At 35.4% G+C, this 21,782-nt stretch overlaps 1 protein-coding gene across 14 annotated transcripts; it reads left to right on the forward strand.

The window, feature by feature from the left end:
* The first annotated feature begins 704 nt into the window (after positions 1–704).
* LOC104609406 (phosphate transporter PHO1 homolog 10-like) lies at positions 705–17,961 on the forward strand. 14 transcript variants are annotated; one of them, XR_016083564.1, is made up of 16 exons: positions 708–1,011; positions 1,724–2,361; positions 2,975–3,296; positions 3,398–3,446; positions 3,815–3,886; positions 4,152–4,281; positions 4,577–4,700; positions 4,935–5,205; positions 5,386–5,490; positions 5,564–5,608; positions 5,743–5,892; positions 5,976–6,254; positions 6,333–6,469; positions 6,885–6,964; positions 7,574–7,715; positions 17,002–17,955. XR_016083564.1 is itself a non-coding variant. In XM_088899879.1 (15 exons), the coding sequence occupies exons 2-15, from the start codon at positions 1,800–1,802 to the stop codon at positions 17,052–17,054; spliced, it is 2,340 nt and encodes a 779-aa protein (XP_088756005.1). In that variant the 5' UTR covers positions 705–1,011; positions 1,724–1,799; the 3' UTR covers positions 17,055–17,960. The 14 variants fall into 14 exon arrangements, 13 of the variants coding, with proteins under 13 accessions (XP_088756005.1, XP_088756008.1, XP_088756000.1 ...); XM_088899879.1 differs by lacking the exon at positions 7,574–7,715 and having other exon boundaries at positions 705–1,011; positions 6,372–6,469; positions 17,002–17,960; XM_088899882.1 differs by lacking the exon at positions 7,574–7,715 and having other exon boundaries at positions 705–1,011; positions 2,975–3,224; positions 17,002–17,958.
* Positions 17,962–21,782: the final 3,821 nt, after the last annotated feature.

The raw sequence follows: 21,782 nt of genomic DNA on the forward strand, positions 1-21,782 counted from the left end.
ATTTTAAACTAAAATATCTATTTATATTTATGTTTATTTCTTTTTAGTTTTTATGCAAAACCAAAATATATATTTAAATCAATTAGTTTTTTATGCAAAACTATTTTTTTTTCAATATATATTTAAATTTATATAAAACTTAATTAAATATTGTACCATTGTATTATATTTGTATTGATTTTATATTTTTAGTTTTTATCATAAATAACCAATTTTTTTTTTCAAATTAGGGACTAATTAATAATTACTTAAAACTATAGGATCAGTTCGATTCAGTTTGGGTGAAAACCAAAATCAAACCGAATTATCGGTTTCTTTTTTCATACAAACCAAAACCGATCAATAATTTTGAAAAACCGACCAACTCGAATCAGGTCGAGCCGGTTTGATCGATTTGGTCGGTTTAACATCTAATGTGAACACGCCTACTTGGTGATAAACTGATAATGGTATAATAACAACCAAATTTTAATAACCAACGGACTGGATTGAACCAACCGACCTGATAAGGATCGTTACAGCCGCACCGTCCCACATAGGTAAAACATTCTGAAAGCGGGGTCCACAAACCGAAACGAATCGCTCATAAGATGCTTGTGGTGCTACCACATTTTCCAGGGGTCACGTAGCATTAAATAAACAGAGACACGTGCTGTTTGTGTTTGGGTATTACCCATTTATTATGGTGGAGCCGTGGAGGGGAGACAATAACTGTCGAACCCTCCCCAGTTCTACTCGTAATCTGTGTCAAATCAGGATACAATCATATCAGCTCAGTATAAGTGGGTCCCACAAACCAGTCTGACGTGCTATATTATGATTGGCACAGTATACTCCAGTTCCCTTAGAAGATTGGAACTGCCATGCCTGTCATATGAACCTGATCACTCTACAGTTCTGAAGTCTTAAGAGCCTAGTCAGAGGAAATCAAACTCTATTACCTTCAAGTGGAGTTTTAATCCTGGATCTACCTCTCTGGCAGTCTCTTCTTAATTCAATAATCTGAGCATGGTATGTCTTCCATTTATTATTCTCCCATTGTAGTTGATTCTTTCTTTGATGTTGTTTGTTCTTTGTCCATTATAACATATGGTGGGACTTCTAGTGGAATGTTAATTCTTGAATGCTCTTTAGGTTAAGTTGAGGGATGTTTTAATCAATTATGGTAAAATTCAAATGATGGTTGTCCCATGTGGAATTGTGGACTGCTTATGGTTCATGGATAGAGATGATTTTACTGTGCTTTTTCTGTTTTTGCAGTATTATGTTCTGATCTGATAGTGTCTTGAGTATTTGTGATGAATGGCATATATCAAATTCTGAATATTGATGGAAGCATTGTTCTGACTTCTGTGTTCAATGGAGTAGAGGCAGTTAAAAAGAAGACATGTGACATGTTTTCATTTTGTTCTGTTTAACCCTAGAATAGAGGTTTTGGGGTTACATGGAAGAAACCTAAAATTTTCTCTAAATTTCAATGAACTTAGCTTCCATTTTGTTTGTTTAGAATCTCTTCTGTCATTTTGTTGGGAAATCAAAACTAACCCATCCAAGTACTTGGTAAAGATAAGCTGAAGTTTGATGGATGGGATGAGCTTTTCAATTTCTATCCTGTTTCTCCACCACCTTCTCTTATAAATTACTTTATTATTTGAGGCATCTAGAAAAATTCTGAAAATCCATAAACATTCCTGATGGGTGTTCTTTTTTTTTTTTCCCCTAGTTTTCAAGGTTTTTACGCTCCTGAGGTCTGGCTGTTTTCTAAGTGTAAAGACCTGAACTTATAAAGGAAAATAAGTATGAAGTTCAGAAAGGAGTTTTCAGAACAAATGGTAACCGAGTGGCAAGAAGCTTATGTGGACTACAATGGTCTCAGGAGATTACTAAAAGAGATCATGCATTTCGAGCAGAAGAAGAAGCCTGCAACACACCCTGAAGGCTCACAGAACAGGATTCACAGGGCCTTCAGTAGACTAACGTATAGAGGTAGCAACCTCAAGAGCTCCCATGGGGATGTTGAAAATCAAGAGATAGATGCTGGTGATGTGCAGAGAGATGATTCAAAAAGATACTACGAAACCAGATTTCTCATGCCAGCAGATGCAAGTGAGCATGAGATTATGTTCTTCAGGAAACTTAATGATGAATTCAACAAGGTCAACATGTTTTACAAGGATAAAGTAAAGGAGGTGATGGATGAAGCATCTTTGCTCCATAAGCAGATGGATGCATTAATTGCCTTGAGGATAAAGGTGAAAAATCCAGATTCCAGTGACTCTAATACAATAAAACATCTTAAATCAGATGTTTCTGCAATGGAGTTGTCAAAAGTTTCAACGCCATACAGTGACAGAAAACCAGGTATGCACTATGATTATAGAAAGAATAGGTTTTATATCCACCCATTCATCAATATATATATATATATATATATGTAGATATATAAACAGATAGGAGAATTAGATAAAGGAAAATTTAGATAATCCAGGTGCTACTTTACATATCATAGTAACTAGGCATATCATAAAGATAATGTCCAATCTTATTATTCCAGTCTCTCCAATCAATATTTCCTGTTTAGAACATACTCTATGACCAAAGTTATTTTAATCAGATTCTTCAAACCAGATGAAAAGGTTCTCTTCTAGAAATCAAGATGATTATATATGACTATCCAAAAAGATCCCACTGATGGAGAAGAGGATCACCAACTTGTGCCAGGTTTTGTTCTAATAGATCTCCTAGGCTTGCTCTTTTGGGTATGATAATGCTAAGACTATTCAATGCGTATATATATATTAAAATTAATAACAATAATTTAAAGTACTTCTGCAGTTAAAGAGGTTAATGATCCAAGAACTTCACTCCAATTATACAGATGAAAAGTTTTACCAAGAAAATGCCAACATTTTTTAACTAACTGTCTAACCCTTTTATATTTTATTCCAAGATAGAAAGACTGATTTATCCTTAGGTTTCTCTAAGTGTGCAGAAAGAGAGCCAATGGATTTAATACATGAGGAGATGAAAAGTAGAGGTCAGATGGAAGAACATACAGAAGATGCATGCAATAAGAAATTGAACACTGGTAACTATGGACCTGCACCAGAAATCCTCAGGCGTGTAAAGATTAAAAACACTCGTGAAACTCCGCTTTCAACCATTAAAGGCGTACTCAAGGATTCTGAAGAGGAGGAGTTGAGTTACAAAAAGGAGGAGTTGAGGCAAGTTGAAGAAAGACTGAAAATTGCATTTACTGAATTCTACCAAAAGCTTCTTCTTCTAAAGCGCTTCAAGTAAGAAACAATAAATGGATCTCCCAGATCTTTATTCTGGAAAGTTGATAATATGTATTTAAATTAACATGGATCTATTTTTTTGCTCATGTATGAACCAGCTATATGAACTTATTAGCATTCTCCAAGATCATCAAGAAACATGACAAGGTTAGTATCAATCTTTTAAACATCCTAAGTTGCAGTTAAATTTACCCAATAATTTCCTTAATATGGATTAGGGGCAAAACTAGCAAGTTTCTTTATTTCCTTAACACCCTTCTAATAGGGCCATTACCTAATAATTATCCCAGCTATCTGGGTTCTTGGAAGGGATAGACTGACTGAATACAGATCTTACCAGTTACCATTGGCATTTTTCTGCACAGAATTGCCGCTTTCAGACTCAAACTCTATTCTCATGCTTGTCATCCTGAGATTTTACCATTTCACCAAGCAATGGCCTCTTGTCTAGTGCCCTTCTGTTGCCTTTAGTGAATTACTAATTTTGCATATTTCTTATCTCCTCATTAATGTAGATCACATCAAGGAATGCATCAAGGCCATACTTAGAAACTCTCGACCACTCTTACATTGGCAGCTCAGATGAGGTTCGTTTAATATATTCATTATCTAGTTAATAACTTCTTGCATGATGCTGTATATACTGTTTAATAGTGGTAATTGCAATCCCTCTTCTTCAATTATCATTACGCATTCGTTTACAAATCGTGTTTCTCTTGGTTTTATGTGCATTCCATATTTTACTGTTACATAAAGTTCTGTCATGAACTAAGTAGCATAATTTTCTATTTTACTCAGTAATATGATAAGATGGCATGTAAACAATAGGTGACTTGACTTGTATCGTCATAGGTTCTTGCTCTCTTGGAGAGGGTGGAAGGTACCTTCATCAAATACTTCTCAAACTCAAACCCAAGAAAAGGATTAAAGTCCTTGAGACCAAAAGCAAGGAGAGAAAAGCATATGATAACATTCTTTTCAGGTAAATAATACTACCAATCTCCTTCCCCAATTGGTGATCAATAATATGGTCTGAGGCATGAAACAAATCTGCCTTGGAATTGAAAGAGTTACCAGTGTAAATGTTAACTAAAATCTGAACAGATCCTTGTTTCCTTTTCAAAATGAACAATATAACTTCTATTAACCCTTTATTGAAAACTTCTTTTGCATTTCCTTTCTAAAGTGTCTTGGAGGACTAAAAAAATAGGGAAAAACTTTCTTGTACTCTTAGTGTTATTCTAGTAAATCATTAATTTATTCATAATTATTTTCAGGATTCTTATCCGGTTGCACACTTGCCCTCGTAGTGGCTCTTTGTTTGATTATACATTCTAGAAATCTAATCGATAGAAAGGAAGAAGGTTCTTTGTACATGGAAAATATGTTTCCACTTTACAGGCAAGAAAGGACTTTATTGAATATTCTTCTTATTAATTAGTTATTCATCTAATTCTGAGGCATCTAGAGACCATGTTAAACGGAGGTTTAAATTCTGACTTTATCCTTTAATGAGGTCATTTTAAGCTTTCAATAAATATAAATGTTTCTTGTATTTAGTTCTAAATTGCCTTTCTCTTACTAATAGAAACTCTTCCAAGCTTTTACTATGGTCCAATTGAAAAATTATTTCAGAATCCCTTGCAGCTTATTTGCCTTCATCGTCCTGCATATGCTCTTGTATGCTGCCAACATATATTTCTGGAGGCGTTACCGAGTCAACTATCGATTTATATTTGATTTCAAGCAAGGAACAGAGTTGGGTCACCGAGAAGTATTCCTTCTCAGTGCAGGTCTTGCAGTACTATCACTGGCTACTGCCATTGCAAATTTGGACATGGAGATGGACTCAAAAACCCAAAATTACAAGGAACTTACAGAACTTGTTCCTTTGGGATTACTTGTTGTAAGATTCTGGACCTTATCAAAATTTTCTCTACTAATATATAAATCATGTAAATCTAATTTACATTAGCTGCTACATAACAGGGATCATTATATTCTTCATTTTAGGGAACATGGTTCCTTCATTCAGTGTAAGAGGTGATAATATTTTCCTAATATGTCTAATTACCTTCCTTTTCAGGTTCTACTTGCTATAATGTTCTGTCCTTTCAACATCATATATCGTTCAAGTCGCTTCTTCTTAATCAAATGCCTATTTCGCTGTATTTGTGCTCCACTATACAAGGTATTGGGACTTAAAGTATTTGCAATATGAAGTCAGATGAGTAGTATTTCTTCTTATTTTTCTTTCTCCACAGGTTACCCTCCCTGACCATTTCATGGCAGACCAGCTAACTAGCCAGGTTCTATAATTTTGTCCATACTTTATTTGCGCATAGTAGATAATATTCCACCTCCTTTGGAATTTTCCTTTATTTTTTTTTGATAGTTTTCCTTACTTATCTTAAGATTGGTGCTTACTATTATCCCATCTCAGATCCAAGCCATTAGGAGCATTGAGTTCTATATCTGCTACTATGGTTGGGGAGACTTCTCCAGAAGACAGAACAAATGCCACAGTCGAAAGATCTATAACTTTTTCTATTTCATTGTAGCAGTTATCCCATATTGGTCCCGCTTCTTGCAAGTATTTCTTGTTTTATTTGAGTGTTTGTGTTCTTCCCTTGTATCATGATGCTTGGCCCTTAGTATAATCTGGTTCTTTTGTAGTGCCTACGGCGGTTGTTTGAAGAAAAACATGCAGTACATGGGTACAATGGCCTGAGATACTTCATTACACTTGTTGCAATGGTCTTGAGGACAGCTTATGAACTGAAGAAGGGTATAAATTGGAGGGTGATGGCTGCCATAAGTTATGCCATTGCAACATCCTTGAATACATATTGGGATATTGTTATGGACTGGGGGCTTCTGCGGTGGCGTTCAAAAAACCGTTGGTTAAGAGACAAGCTTCTTGTCCCATACAAAAGTGTCTACTTCATAGCCATGGTAAAAAAAGTGACTTAATCAGGCAAAAGTGGTGCCTTTTTTGTCCATTCACTACATTGATAAAATTTGTCATTGCAGGCTGTCAATATCTTGCTGAGATTTGCCTGGATGCAACAGGTTTTTGAATTTCAAATTCCTAATCTGCATCACAGAGCTGTAGTGGCAATAGTTAACTGCCTAGAGATCCTTCGTCGTGGAAATTGGAATTTCTTCTGGTATTCTCTGTTTCCTTCTTTCTCTCCCTTTAATAGTCTTAATAGTAATAGTGAAGTGTTTGTTATTATCAGTTTTCTTCTGTATGGTAATCGCCCACTTCGCCTAAGCCACAGTTATCAAAATCTTAAGATTTACAATAGATTCACATTTCAAATTGTGAATTTCAATGGTTTTGATTCAAGTCTTATGTCCAAATCCTTTTATGAAAAAAAAATCTTATGACCACTATTGGAATCGTATAATTAGATTTATGATTTATATGATTCATGCCATCTGAATCAACTCAATTGAGACCATGTTCTCTATTTTCTTCTATTTTCTAGGCTACCCTCTTTTTACAATTATTACTAGAAATTTATGTTAATTAAGACCTTTTCAGAGACTTTATCAAGTTTTTTTTTTTATCATATATAGGTCAAAAATCAACGTGGATGAGTTCATTTTCAAGTCAAGCTTGATTATATCATCTTATGCATGCTTCTATTGTATGAGTGGTAAATTCTATTGTGTTAAGTTTAAATATGGTAGATATGGATTAAAAATAGGGTAATATATTCAGTTTTTGGCATATCTATTTTAAATTGCTAACAAATTTATGAAAAAGAAAAATAATATTTGAATTTACTATAAGATTCATGATTCAATTTGATTCAACATTATCTACAATTTACAATGTGATTATAATTTTTAGATCTTGGGCTAGTCCCCATGGCAAGATCAATGAATAATGTTTGCTGTTATTGTTGTTGCCACTGCTTTTGTTGTTTTTATTCTTGTTGTTATTTCTATGATGATAATGATTATGATTTTGTTTGTTATCATTAGTTTTCCTTCTATGGAATAAAATTGCCACTTAGACCAGGCCCCCATCCCAAGCCTAATAAATAATGCTGTTGTTATTGCTGCTGCTATTTCTGTTGTTATTGTTGTTATTTCTTATGATGATGATGGTGGTGATATTTATTTGGAACTTAACACAACAAAGATCTTGTTTAGCCAAGCATGGGCTTCTATAGTGTTATCAAATGGTCTTAGTTGGTACTGCCTAAACCCTACTTCTTGTTAATTATTATCTGATTATGCCCATGGTATTGATTAACCAGGTTGGAAAATGAGCACTTGAATAATGTGGGCAAGTATCGTGCATTCAAATCAGTCCCACTCCCTTTCAATTACTATGATGAGGATCAGGGCAAGGATGACTAGGAATGATTAGAATCTTATGGCTAACAAAAACCAAAGACAATAAGATATAGTTTTGTTTCAATTTCCCTTTCAGGTCATGTGTTATAGTTGATAGGTACAATGAATGTCTAGACATATATCTGAGGTTTAATGGAATTTTACTTTGATGATATTTTCTTTAGGCTCAGGAGTACAAATACAAATACATACAAAATAATACAGAACACAAGGTTTTGCGCTCTACACATTTGTATTTGTACTCCTTCCAAATGGAGCCTTAGGCTTAGTTTGGAAAGAGTGCTAATACAAATATGTACAGTGAAAATACATATAAAATAATACAAAATACACGGTTTTGTACTCTAAATATTTGTCTTTGTACTCCTTCCAAACTGAGCCTTATTAAAATTACCAAATCACAAGTTTTTATCCTCTGTTGTTTGTGCAGCCATGAGCTCATAATACCACTTATTGTGCAGAAATACTTTTGCAGGTTTAATGGCACTAAGAGTAAATATGGAAACCAATAAAAATCATGTCAATATGAAAACAAGACTTGTGTGGTTTGTCAAGATATATATGCATCTACAAAATCCATCATAACCATGGTTACAATGAGAGATCAAACACAAAAAATTACCTTCCAAAGAACAATGTTTTCTCCCCAAAAATGCATTCCTATGATACCGAGCATATTGGTGTCATACCAAATATGTAATTTATAGCTGGAACACTTGTAAAATATGTAAAGTGGAGTTTTTTTACAAATTATACTATAAAAATGTCTGCACATGCTAGAAATTTAATTAAATTTAGAGTTATGGCCTTTAGCTTCAAAATTGGATATAAATGCATGATGTAAGTGTTTTACATGGGATACCCATTGTTTGCTGATTTTCTAGAGAATAAGAGAAAGAAGTGAAGAGAAGAGAGGAGAAGAATGAACGAGCAACAAAAGTGTTCTCTGCTGGCCCTAGAACTTAATTTATGTTAACATTTGAATATTACATAAATGGGTTAGAATGATCTTGATTAGTGACGGGACACCTAGACTAGTCCAGGCCCAATAACTATAGGCCCACAACAGTGAAAGGAGCTGAAATATAAATAGGACAAATAGGCCCACTAACACACAACCACTCGTTACAACACTACCCCTCAAGCTAAGCATAAATGCCAGTCATGTTTAGTTTGCCAAGTAAATCAAGAAACTTCGTAGAATGAAGGCATTTTGTTAAAACATCAGCAATCTACATCTTTGGAGGTATGAAGGAATAAAAAGCTCACCTGAGACAATTCTTTCTCTCACAAAATGTCGATCAATCTCAATGTGTGTAGTCCTATCATGTTGTACCGGGTTATTAGCAATATTGATTATTGCAGCCTTGTTGTCATAGTACGACTTGAGAGGACCATCAATCTTCATTTCCAGTTTGCCTAGGAATGTCCTAATCCACAATAGTTTTGCAATACCATGAACCATAGCCATATATTCAACTTTTACACTTGATCTAACAACCATATTTTGCTTTTTACTTCTCCAAGTAACCAAGTTCCCCCTAACAAATGTGAAATATCCAGAAGTAGCCTTCCTATTTCCAATCGATCCAGCCTAGTCAACATTAGTATATGCTTCTATCTCAAATGTCTTGTGCCTCTTGAACAAAATTCCCTTCCCTAGACAAGTCTTTAAATACTCAAGAATCCTTTCAATTACCTTCTTGTGGAGAATCTTGGGAGCATGCATAAATTGACCAAGAATATATATATATACACACACTTTATTGTGACATTGCAACTTCAATCCTAAGGAAGAATCCCAGATGGCCTAGATCTTTAATCTCAAATTCAAATTCCAAGAACTCCAATCCTTTTACCTCTTCCACAAAGACTATAAGAGTTGTAAGCAATGTTCAGAGAACCAAATCAGGCATAGAAACAAAGAGGGGAGAGGTTTAGAGGTTAAGGTTCAACCGGGGTATTGATGGCAAATTCCGTGATGATGTGGCATATATATATATGGGTCATATAAATATTATATATAATATAATTTACTTTTAATATACTCAAATATGGTGTATTGATGGCAAATTCCTTAATTTTTAATGGAAATAACTACAGCTCAAGTCTCTTAACTTACATTTTCTTTAAAATACATGAGTAATAAAGCAATATGTATAAGAGTCATTAATTAACATAAGTTAAGAAGTAGATTAATGATAATTAAGCAATGCAATATATGAAAATAAGAGGTCATAGGTTCGAATCTAGTTAAACATATTTTGAAATTTCTATGAGTTAAAGACCCAGGTGGTTTCATGAAACCGGGACCGGTTCATTGGTTTTCTAGTTAAACTGGATGGCCAACTGGTTTTCATCGATTTTTAACAAAAGCGATTATTGGGGTATGAACGAACCGGCCAAGGTCCTAGGTTATAGTTCAATCGGGCCGACCGGCTGGTCCGGTTAGGTTTTCTAAACACTAGTTGTAAGCATATCACCCTATTTCCTTATGAACAAAGTATAATCAACACCACTCTGAATGTATTCCACTCTCTTCATAGCCCCACAAGGCTTCTCATCTTAAAGGGGTTAGTTGTGTACTTAGTGGGGATTTCCCACATTTTCAATTAATACAATCTTTACTTGGTATACATGTATTAATGTTTTTTCATGTCAAGTTCAAGTTGAGTTAGGTTGACCAAAGTCTCAACCCTAACCCAACCCAAATTTGAGCAATATCTTTCAACCCTAACCAACAATTGATTAGAGTTTAGTATTCCAGCATTTGGTTCTTGTGGTCAGAGAGAAATGGTAGAATCTTTGAAAATAGAGGATTTAAGGAGGAGTTGATTAAAAAGGAAGTGGGAACGGGGAAAAGCAGGGTCATGGATTTTTATCGATTAAATGCTGGAAATTTTAGAAAGCCATAGCTTGTTCAGGGGATAGGGTGTGTAGTTGGTTATCTATTTTTATTGGTTCTATGGGCTTAGGGGTGATAATCCCTTGTTGTATGGGTGGTAGAACCCTAGCTCGTGTAGTATGCTTGATGTTTCTGTCATTATCAATAAAATTTTACATTACCTTCAAAAAAATCAACCCTAACCCTAACCTGAACTTCAACCCAAATTTTTTGGGTTGGGTTCAGGCTATCCTAACCTAGTTGCACTCATATAAATAGTGTAACTACAAGAGCAAACACCCAATTATTGATTCAGCAATCAATAGATAGGACAATGAGGGAAAACAAGAGTTTTTACCTAAACCTCGGGTCTATATAGAATCTGCGAGCAAGGTTCAAAGTATTGATACGATAAGCCCCATAATGAGGGTTTCAATAAACCTGTTTAAAGTTGTTTTTAGGAAACCCTTTATTTTTTTTATTAAATAATATAAAAATATCTATAAAAATGAAATTTTGAAAAAAAAATAAAACATGCAGGGTTTAAAGCTCTGATACACCCCTACTAATACATTTGGAAGTATTGATACTTTTAACCATGTGTACAAGTTGTATGACTTCTATTTCAACCACCACAAAAATAATTTGCATTCCCTACAACCCACTTAGCCTCCTATAGTGAATACACTAGCAACCATAACAAAATTTAAACCCTTTACATAATGTAAAAGCAAACCCTTAGAACAAATTATTTAATTAGTAAACAAAAGAAGCCCTTAATGATACTTATAAAACATTGTTAGTAGAAACTACAAAACTCCAATTTGATTTGTAACCTGTGAAAAAAAGGTAAGGGAAAAGAGAATTCTGCAGAGAGGGGAAGAGGAGAAAAATAGAAAAGAATGGGAGAAAGCCAAAAACTAATTTGACCGCCCCTTTCATTAACTTATATACTCAACCAAAAAAATACTACAATGACAAATATACCCTTAGTTAATCGGCTAATACTAAAAACACATAAAAGACACTCTTAATAAAACATAAACTAATGGGCCTTGGGCTCAATAACTCTAACTAAGCATTATGAACAAAAATTAGTGTTGCCCAATCTCAACACTTCCCTCTCAAGGTGGGAATAGATGTTACACATTCCCAATTTGCATAGATTATGTTCAAGCTTGTTTCTTGCAACACCTTTTGTGAGAACATCAATTAGTTGTAGGTTAGATGCAACATATGATAGACACACTTATCTGGATGTCACCCTTTCCCTTATAAAGTGTTTATCCACTTATATATGCTTTGTGTTCTATTATATTGAACTAGGTTATGGGCAATGTTTATTGTTGCTTGATTTATCATAGTACATCATCATAGGTTCTTCTACCTCTAGTTCAATCTCTCCTAATATGGATTGGACCCAAAGGAACTTGAAACACCATGTGTAAAGGTGGAAAACAGGTCGTGCCGCGCTCCCCTAGGATAACTTGGGAGGTTGGCCCGGCACGGCCCAAGCTCGTGTGGGCCTATGTCATGCCACGGGCTAGGTCGTGGACCAGTCCAAAGCTATTTATTTAAAAAATTGAAAAAACTTAAAATTTTAATTTTATATGAATTTTGATGTATACAATTGCTTATATACACAATGATTAAATAAATTAGTAGAATAAAATTGAAAACAATTGTTTATTTTATTAATATATTATATTCTATATATTATTATATAATTATAATTTATATAATATAGATATTATATTATATCTATATATATATATATAAATATATATAAACTATATAAATAATATATATGGGCCATGCTAGGCCGGGTCGTGGGCGGCACAGCCCGTTTGGGCATGCTGTGTCGGCCTGGCTAGTGGACCTATAACCCCAGGCCCAACACGACTCAGACCATCGTGTCGGATTTGACATAGTTCGCGTGCCATCGTACCGGGCCGGTCCAAAGTCGGGTCGGGCTATGCCGGGCCATGGGCGGCATGACCCGATTTACACCTATAACTATGTGCCATAACTCTATATTCAGCTTTTACACTTGACCTTTTTACAACTGATTGTTTCTTACTCTTCTTGAAACCAGATTACCTCCAACAAAAGTGCACACTCCTAATGTAGTTCTCCTGTCAATTAGGCATCCTGCCCAGTCGGGATCCATGTAAGCTTCTAATCTTAAATGTCCATGGTTAGCAAATAGTATGCCTCTGCTTGGGTGTCCTTTCAAATAGGCAAGTATCCTGTCAATAACCTCCCAATGTTAAAGTATTGACTTGCCATACTAACTACATAGAGAATATCCAGTTGTGTCATACACAAGTATAGCAACCAACCCACCAATCTCTGATACCTTCCAACATCCTTCATTAGCTCACCATATAAAGCATTAATTATGTGATTTTGATTAATAGGTGTATCTATTGGTTTTGCTCCAAGTTTCCTATCTCCTATAGTAAATCCAAAACATACTTCCTCTATGAAATGAAGATTCCATGCTTAGACCTCACCACCTCAATGCTAAGAAAATACTTTAGCTCCCCAAGGTATTTAATCTCAAACTCCCTGTGTAAGTTCTTCTTCAAGGCATCAACTTCATTCAGATCATTTCTTGTGACTACAATATCATCCACATACACTAGTAGCGTAGGCACCAGTGATCCCCTTCTCTTCACAAACAAGGTATGACCATATAGAGTTTGATTATATCCAAATACAGTTAATGCACTCTTAAACCTATCAAATCAAGTTTTGGGTGATTGTTTCAAACCATATAAAGACTTCTTTAACCTACATACCCTTCGTTTGGTCACATCATTGTAAAATCCAGTTGGAAGGTCCATGTACATCTCCTACAAATCTCTATTAAGAAATGTATTCTTCACATCAAGTTGGAAGAGGGGCCAAGAGTAGGCAGTTGCTAGGGATAAGAGAATCCGAATTGAATTCATCTTGGCACTGATGCAAAAGTCTCCAAGTAGTCTACCCCATAAGTCTGAGTGTACCCTTTTGCAACCAACCTTGCCATGTACCTTTCTATACTTCTATCTGCTATGTACTTCACTATATAAATCCATCTACACCCAGTTGTCTCTTTGATATCAGGTAAATCCACCAACTCCCATGTCTGATTTTTAATTAGTGCTTCCATTTCCTCCTACATTGTTGTCTTCCACTCAAGTTGGGAGAAAACCTCACTAACACTCCTAGGTATAGACATAGAGTCAAGAGAAAAAAGAAAGGCCTAGTAGGAGGGAGATAACCTACTATAGGAAATGTGATTTCAGATGCAATGGGTTGTACACTTTCTCTTTTCCTTTCAGAGTGCAATAGGATGGTCTAGGTCATATATAATGGTGTTAGGAACAATGATAATAGTATCAATAGGAACTGAACTATCAGAGGGAGCAGGAGGCATACCAGGGTCTGTGTCAGTTGAACTTGGAATCTCCGATGAACTGACTGATAGGTGGTGACGTGGGTTCCTTTGCTATGGAATTAACCTCCTTATGCTGTTGTAGGTGTTATCATGTAAAACACTAAGAGGTAGGATGCAATTGAGGTGGCAAAGTGGGTGGAGTAGGTGGGTCAGATGCTAGAGTGAACAAAGGAGCTAGAACAAGAAGTGGTATAGAATGCTCACTTCCTTCCCCAAAACACTCCCCCTGAGTATAACCCATGAGAAAAAAGGTGTGGACTCAAAAAAGGTAACATCCATAGTAACATACCGACTCCCTAAGACTGGATCATAACAACAATACCCCTTCTAATTTCCTACAAACTCAAGGAAACACACTTCTTCGCCTTAGGGTCCAACTATGAGTAGTGAGGGCCAAGAATATAGATAAAGCATACACATCCAAACACCCTTAAAGGAACATGGAACATCTCTCCCTCAAGAAAAAGAATGTTAAATGGAGTACTGCATCCAAGAACATGAGAGGGGTACCAAATTAATCAAGAAACTACTATAAAGACTAAATCACCCCAAAAACAAACTGGACTACAAAACTCACCATCATACTTTTTGCTACTTCCACAATGTTTGTTCTTCCTTTCTACTACACCATTCTGTTGTGGAGTGTATGTACAACTGCTCCGGTGGACTACTCCATGCTCCAACAAATATGATGCCAAGCTTTTCTCAAAGTATTTCCTGGCATTGTCTTATCTAAACACTTTCACTCGATCCCTAAACTACATCAATACCATCTAATGGAACTGTTGTACCAAAAAGAGTACATCTTCACAGGATCTCATCAAATATATCCAAGAGTATCGAGAATAATCAACCACAAAAAACTAAAAATACCGGTAGCCACCCATAAAAGAAATATGATATGATCCCCACACATTAGTATCACAAAATATCAAAAATGGAAAAAAAAATCTTTTATTGCTTACTTTAAATGAATGACTATAATGCTTTCTAAGTTGACAACCCTCATACTCTAAGCTGGACAAATTGACAGACTCAAAAAACTTTGGAAACAAAAAATGCAAAGAAGCAAAAGATAAATACCTTAATCAATTATGCAAAAACATAATCTGACCTACTGGCTCTAGCTCATTATCTTTGCTGACATGATGACTCTAATGACTGGGAAGCACATCAAGAAGATAGATTTCATTCACCTCACAACTACTCCCAGTCGTCCTCTTTGATTCCAAATCCTGAAGAACACAATGATCAAGAGAAAAAAAATCACTCAACAATTCAAATTCTTTGTCAAACTATTAATAGATAAAAAATTAGTGCTCAGTCTAGGGAAATGAAGTACAGAAGGCAGGGTAATGGTATCAGTTATCTTGATAGGCCCTTTCCCAACAATGAAAACATGTAATCCATCAGATATGAAAACTCTATTTCTACCATAGCAAAGGTGATATGAGTAGAAGATAGTGAAAACATTGGCCATATGTTCTGAGGCTCTTAAGTCTATAATGGGAGGTCTCCCCTTACTTGTAGTGGATACATAATTTGTAGTGGCATGTGAACTACTTGTATGTCCAAACGATGTAGAATGACTACCTCTTGATCCACTTGCACCTTCTCCACCTGATGGTGAGATGGAACTGGTTGTATCCCTTTGACTCAGAAACTACACATATCTCTCTAACTCAGCCCTAACTACACATATCTCTCTAACTCAGCCCTAACTACAGTTGCTACAACAAACTCTAGAGAAGTTGTAATAGGTGGTCCCTATAAATCACCAATCACTGCCATATTAACGTTTCCCTTCTTGTTTCTAAGACAACTCGGTATAAGGTGTGGGTAAAGTTTCCAACAAGTATCTCTAGTATGCTTAGGTTTTTTACAGTAATCACAGATCAAATTCTTCTTGTCCTCATTCCTCGATTTATTTCCACCCTTGTCCCTACTCGACTTAGGCTTTATTGTGCAAACCATATATGACTACTCAAGGCCTGGGTTCTTCATCATCACATTCCTCCTACTCTTCTCTCCAGACACAAAGGCATATGCCTGAGAGAGAGTTACACTATTTTGGGAAAGAATATGTTGTCGTGCAATGTTATACTCAGGGTTAAGTCCTGTTGATAACTCTGTAGTTTGATGCCTTAAGGGCATCATTTCTAGGGTATTTTTGGCCTTAGAATAGTCAAAATGTATCATTTTCCTAGTTAAATTCATTATTGTAACCTCTGAGGTTCTCTATGCAAATTCTATGGAAAACTGGGGAAGTTTCATGTGTGGAAATACAGTTTTTGGGAAGTTGGTGTGAAGTCCAATTGAAAGAGGGGGTGTTTTTGTGAAAAGATGAGCACAGGAGGGTGCCTCCTATCTGCTAAAACCAGAATGGCGCCCCTCCTACTATATTAGATTCTCCCTTCTCATTAGCAGACCCTAGGGTGCCTTCTAACTCATTCTTTTCATCCTTACTAAACCCTAGTTGCCCCTATCTGCTAAATCCTCACCTTCCATCCCTTCTAATCTCCACCATCCAATCTTGGGCACTCCCTTCTAAATCTTCACCTTTAGCCATTAAATCCCAGCCCTACATAATATTGGGTGCCCTTTTCTTTTATTTTCAGCCTTAAGATCACCTTAGAACAATCCTAACCCTCCACTCTAAACCCTAGGGTGCCCATATTTTTGCAAAAACCCAATTGCCGCCCCCCTCTTTCTCTCTAATCCCAGCTTTATCCACCATTCTCTATAAAAATGACCCCAAGAGCCCTAGAGAAGGGGTTGGTCAATTCACCCAGTTCAAAAGGCTAAGGTTTTTTGAGGAGTTCAAGGGTTGTAGAAGGGAAGGATGCCCAGATCTTGTCAAGGGGGGTTCTTGCAAGCAATCCAGCCAATCTGTAGCTACTGCTACTGGATCTGATCAACCATCCTTTTATTTTCTTTCATGTTATTTTTATTTCAGCAATCTTTTAGATTTAATTTATGTTCGTTTGTGTGTTTTGTAGATCTGAATTCGTCCGATTCAAGGCTAAGGTGTCTCGAGGGGTTCAAGGGCTGAAAAAGGGAAGGATGCCCATATCTTGTTAGGAGGGGTTCCTGCAAGTTGCCCGGCCAATCTGCTGCTACTGCCACTGGATCCGAATTTTGGATCACTTTTATTTATTTCTTTTGTTGCTTTCAATGCTCTTTTAATTTCTGAATTTTAATTATTGTCTTGTTTAATTCCAAACCTTTAATTTCAACATTAATAAATTTTATTTTCTTATTTTCTGCAATTCCCAATTCCATTTTCTTTTTATTTGTCCAGAACAAAGAGAAATAATAATTTTTCCCTCACTTCTCTGTGGGTTCGACCCCTTCCTCACCACATACTATGTTGTTTAAGGTTACATGAGGATTGAAAAAGTTTATAAATCTCTAAACTGATGTTCCAAAGTGGTTAACGACACGCTTCCGCCAACACCAAGTTTTTGGCGCCATTGTTGGGGAAGCAATAGAGAAAAAAATTTATTTGCTTTGTCTGGATCTGTTTCATTATTTTTAGATTTTCGTTTGATTACTTGATTTGTAATCTTATTTTAATTCTTGTTTCTCTTTGATTTTGTAGGACGTAATAGCGAAAGGTGGCGTACTGGAGAATTGTCGGACTACGGAAGAAAAGAGAATTGTTTCTCTTTGATTTTTATTTTCGAACTCTTTTTTTGGTAGAATAGTGATTTTCGAATTTTTAATTAATTCTTTTTCTAGATCGTATTTATTTTTATTATTATTTTTCTTTTGTTTTATTTCTGGATCTATTTTTTTCTTTATTTTAATTTCCTGTTCGAATTTTTGTTTTATTATGTTTGTTTTTTTATTTTCAGATAAAAAAATTCACTTCATTTATTTTATTTTATTTTATTTTTTTGCAGCATAATCTTCTTTTTTTATTTTCTGTTTAATCCTTTGAGTAACAACTTTTCTTGTTAGAATTTATTTTTGTAGTTGTTAATTTTTTTTAGCATAATTAATCCTTTTATTTTTTTGATTGTTGTAATTATTTGTTGTTTTATTTAATTACCCTTTAATTAGTTATTTAATTGAATAATTAATTGTTAATAGGAAATTATTCAAAATTTTGAATTTGAGTTTAAATTTCAAAATTTGAATTTAAAATTTATTTTTAATTTGAATCTGAATTTAAATTTCAAAATTCAAAAAAAAAATAAAAATAAAAAATTCAAAAATAGTTCAAAAAAATATTTAATTAATATTTTATAACTTTTGCAATTGCATTCCAACATTTAGGGTTTGATATGCTAGAGCATGCATCATATAGGATTATTTAGTTGTTGAAATTATCTTGTTATTTGTGAATGTGTTAGGTTTTCTTTTTTCTTATTATTTTAATTGCTTCTTTTGCTTAGTTTATTTTTTTATTTTATGTTAAATTGTTGAATTGCATATTAGAAATAATTGTTCATGCATTGTAATTATTTGCATTTATTTTGTTTATTATGTTTTTTTTCATGAATCCATTTAAGGGAAATCCAACTTAAATAAGATAATGTGGGAATTTCATCACCCTTCCATGGCCCAAAAATCACCACCCTTCACGTGCGGTTCACCGTAAACCCTAATTTAAAATTTGGATAGTGAGATCATTTAGGGAGCCTCACATTTAGTTCAAAAGTGTGTTGAATCTTAGCGAAACTTGTGATTACTTTCCATAACCGGCGGTTGGTGTCTAAGGAAAGTGGTTAAACGACTAAGCCTAAGTAGGTTTTGTGGTTACTTAATTAGGTCCTTGCGAGAGCAAGGGGAGCCTCTCACATCCCCACCTCTTACCTGGCTAACCAAAGGAAGTGGTGTAATTCCAAGTGAACCTAAGAGGATTCACATTGGTTGAACCATTAGTTTAGGAAACCTTAGGTCAGTCCATAGGTCGTGAGTTTGAATTTCTTGCATTTTTTGTTAAAATTTAAAAATTTTAATTTTAATTTTAAGAATTTAAGTTTTAAAATATAAATTTGAATTTAAATTTTAAATTTCAAATATAATAAAAAATTTAAAAAAAGAGAAAATCAAAAAATTTAAAAAATATCAAATTTGAGTTTAAATTGCATAATTTAAATTTCAAAATCTAAATTTGAAATTAAAATTCAAAATTAAAATTTTAAATTAAATAAAGAAGAAGAAAAATGGGGCTTAAAATAAAATAAAATAAAATGAATTCAATGGCCGGAGTTTATGGAATGAGAAACTATTTCCAACCTGAGCCACAAATAGAGTGGAACCATGTGTTTCAACAACTGGATAAGGATTAATGGGATGGCCCAAAGACTTGATCAAGTCCTTGTAATTCGTCAACAAAGTGGCCCATACCCAATGCTAACACGTTCTTTTATCCATATAACCCTGTGTGGGAAAATCAGCCCAACTTCACTTATAGGGCCCAAGCCCAAAAAAAAACCTATCAGATGTGCACTCTCAAGGTCTGAAGACCAGACTTACTGGGAGTACAATGATTACCTTGGGACTCAACTGGCTCAATCATGTCAAACCTACACATAGTTCCAACAACACCATCCATCTAACTCCATGGCCCAGCAATTTCAGAGGCCACAAGGGTAGAGTCAATTCCAGTAGATGTACCCTAAGAACCAAGGCCCAACCGTATCAGAATTACCCACAATCACCTCAGACCTGTACAGTGATGACCAATTCATGTAGCTTTAGCAACTAATCCTAACTTGGTAGAAGTCCATTGCTAGATTTGAGAGCTAAGTAGGACAACTAGTCGAAGCCAATACGAGGAGAGAAGTAGGGAAATTACCGAGTCAACCGATTGCAAATCCTAGGAATCAGCCACCATGTTTTCCTCCACAAAAAATTCCCCCACCTCCTAAAAACCATCAGTTCGGAAATGCCAAAACTATTACAACCTTAAGGAGTGGGAGGATTTTAGAAGACCCATATGAGAAAAAGGAGCAAGACCCTAAGTTGGGGGGGGGGGGGGGGGGGGGGGGGGAAGAAGGAGGAAAGGAAACTTTACAAGAAGAACCCATAGTGAACCAACCTGTAGTCCCCTTTTCAACCGCACTCACAGTCGAGTCGTTACGAAAAAAGAAAGAGATTTGCAACGAGGAGATCAGGGAGCTATTGAAACAAGTCAACATTAACATCCCTCTCCTCGATGTGATCCAACATGTCCCGGCCTACGCCAAGTTTTTGAAAGAGCTATGCACTCAAAAGAGGGAGCAACGATTGGCCCCACAAAAAGTGATGCTCTCAGCAAATGTTAGTGTAGTCCTCCTAAACCAACTTACCCGGAAGATGAAAGACTCAGGTGCTCCTCTCATAAACTGTGTCATCTCTGGAATCACCTTTGATCGGGCCCTTTTAGATCTTGGGGCCAGTGTAAATCTGCTTCCAACCATCATTTATGAAAGGCTCAGGATCGACGAGTTAAAACCCATCCCGGTAATTTTGCAACTTACTGGTCAGTCGTTCAAAACTCCTCAAGATGTTATCGAGGACGTCATTGTCAGGATATAGGATTGTTATTTCCCCATAAACTTTGTTGTCCTAGACAGGACCCCAACCGAGGAACTGAACCATAATCCGATAATCTTAGGACGTTCGTTTCTAGCAACGACCAATGCAAACATCAACTGTAAATCGGGAGAAATGGACATTTCATTTGGGGAGCAGAAAGTCCAGTTAAATGTTTTTAGTGCCTCTAAGTATCCAAATCTAGGGGAACATGAGTGCAAGATAGATGTAGTTGATGATCTTTTAAATGCCCTATCTGCCCCTTGGTTAGCCTAATCAGAGCTCTATTTGTATGAACAAGAAAGTGAGTCTAAGAGTTTAGATGAAGGAGGTGAATGAATGTGTCTGGCTGAAGACATTAAACTTAGCGCTGGTTGGGAGGCAACCCACTGTAGTTTTTAGTGTTTTCTGCTTTTACGATTTGACTTTTCCTTTTCTTGATTCGAGATCAGTTGGCAAACCTTAAACCCCTCAGGAAAACCCTATTGATTGTTCCCTTTGGCCCAAGTCCTTTGCACATCCTAGTCACGCCATTAGGGATAACGGCACTTAAGTTGGGGGTGATGAAAGAGGGAGAGAAAAAATGAAAAAAAAAATGATTGAGAAGCTAAGCCTTTAAATATGTAGAATTAAAATTTCACTAAAAATTTTAAATATTCTTTCCATTAAAAGAGATTCCCAAAAAGAAAAAGTTGAGGAAACTAATAGAAGAATATTGAATTTTGTAGAAATTGGTAACAAGTGATAGGTGTCAAAGTTGGTCTTATTTGAATATTGTCAAAACCGTTTATAAATTGGAAAATAACTCTCAAGTTTGCCCCTACCAAGATAAGAAGAGAAAGATTGAGAAATCAAACACAAAAATTCTTCAAATTGTTAGAGACAGTAAACTACCCTGAATAGTGTTTCAAAAAAAAAAAAAAGAGAAAAAGGAGGACAATGGACACCCTAGACTTAGTTACCGGGTCTCTTCACCTAAATCAAGTGTCAAGATTTGCGTCAAACGAAAAAGGAAATGTCAAAGATGATCACCTAATACTTAGTAATCGGATCTCTTCACCTAAGTCAAGTGTTGAGATTCACGTCAAACGGTGGAAGGTAGCAATAAAAATAAGTGTGCATATCAAGTTCAGGGGTAGACATCCACTGCAAAAAATGATAAGAAGAATACCCGCCTGATTTCAAAAACCAATATCAGATTATTAAGACATTCTGCAAATGGAAGGGTATATAAGATTTTTATGCCAAATTT

This window comes from Nelumbo nucifera, chromosome 3, assembly GCF_055504915.1.
Source record: "Nelumbo nucifera cultivar China Antique chromosome 3, China Antique-T2T, whole genome shotgun sequence".
Taxonomy (NCBI): domain Eukaryota; kingdom Viridiplantae; phylum Streptophyta; class Magnoliopsida; order Proteales; family Nelumbonaceae; genus Nelumbo; species Nelumbo nucifera.

Bases quoted from the DNA above. Each gene is read 5' to 3' on its own strand.
- LOC104609406 (XM_088899872.1), top strand. From the start codon at position 1,800: ATGAAGTTCAGAAAGGAGTTTTCAGAACAAATGGTAACCGAGTGGCAA. The intron at 3,887-4,151 runs GTTCGTTTAATA...GTATCGTCATAG, and splicing joins ACATTGGCAGCTCAGATGAG to GTTCTTGCTCTCTTGGAGAG. The intron at 5,893-5,975 runs GTATTTCTTGTT...GTTCTTTTGTAG, and splicing joins ATTGGTCCCGCTTCTTGCAA to TGCCTACGGCGGTTGTTTGA.